The sequence below is a fragment of the Penaeus monodon genome, chromosome 21 (assembly GCF_015228065.2).
Source record: "Penaeus monodon isolate SGIC_2016 chromosome 21, NSTDA_Pmon_1, whole genome shotgun sequence".
Lineage (NCBI taxonomy): Eukaryota > Metazoa > Arthropoda > Malacostraca > Decapoda > Penaeidae > Penaeus > Penaeus monodon.
In genome coordinates this window covers 3,970,150-3,971,251 of record NC_051406.1, presented here as the reverse complement: position 1 = coordinate 3,971,251, position 1,102 = coordinate 3,970,150, and the positions used below count along the sequence as shown (strand labels likewise).

Genomic DNA, 1,102 nt, shown 5'->3' with positions numbered 1-1,102 from the left:
AAATAATGTATGCATTTTTATATACATATACTGAGGTTTCCTTGTTTTCTCATTTGTACACTCCAGTCTTTAAATATTCTTTTGAATCTATTCATCCTCGAAGTTATGGATAATAATACATTTGCAAGAAATGTGATTTTATATTACTGGAAATATACATGAAATAAAGACTGTAGCACACTGAGAGACACAAAACTCTAAATCTATGTGCTAAACAGTGCCAACATATCTCGTATAATAGAAAAATAGACACTCAGTCAACACATCATTTGCATGAAAAATATCATGAAATATTTCATAACTTTAGAAGAGAGGTTCTTCTTTTACATATATTGTCTCTGTTAAATTAGACCCATTCTGTTGTGCACTATGTCTCTCAGCTTGCAAGAGGCTGTTGTCCTCTGAGTCGTGTAATCCCTGCAATTCCTCCAGTTCCTGAAATGGAAAGAAATTATAAAATAGTGCAAAGGAATTACCATAAATGCATTACAGTGAAAAAGAAAAAGAAGGTAAATAAAATGTTTTTTTTTGTACATCTGGGGTCTAACAATTTAGAAATGAACATATTCACAATGTTCAACTCCTTTAAAAAATGTAAATGACTATACTATTAACTTTTGTAAATCTCAAGAATTTGGATTTCATCCTGACCTTCTTGGTTTACGAACTAAAATAATCAAAGGTTACTTCTCCCAGAAAACAAAAAACAAATAGGTTAAGTGGGAAGAAAATTATTATACAAAATATAATACTGTTATATCCATTTGACTGACAACAGATAAGTAGCATCAGGCAAAATTTCTTCCTTCAAAAGGACTTAGACATTGCACTGAACAAACATGATGATAATAAACTGGAAATTATGAAACAAAAGTCTTTCTATCAGTTTTTTTTCAGACAACTTCAATTAAATGCTAAGAAACTGATGATGAGGTTTTGTATTGAGTGGTTTTATTTTTCTCAGGGTAGGATGGAAGGAATAAATATAATATTATGCCAGAGCAAAATAGGTCTGAATTTGCATAAAGAACATGTTTGCATATTGTAATCTTATTGTTTTCCACAAGCTCAATGTGCTAGAGCCAACACAGTGAATTTATGT

At 30.5% G+C, this 1,102-nt stretch overlaps 1 protein-coding gene across 1 annotated transcript in view; it reads right to left on the bottom strand.

Moving 5' to 3' along the window:
• Nucleotides 1-125: 125 nt before the first annotated feature.
• Nucleotides 126-1,102, bottom strand: part of LOC119586122 — a gene marked incomplete at its 5' end in the record, with an annotated part of 6,603 nt that continues 5,626 nt past the window's right edge. Inside the window, 1 exon segment of the mRNA XM_037934811.1 lies at nt 126-435. Within this exon segment, the coding sequence (XP_037790739.1) occupies nt 304-435 (132 nt within the window). The 3' untranslated portion in view covers nt 126-303.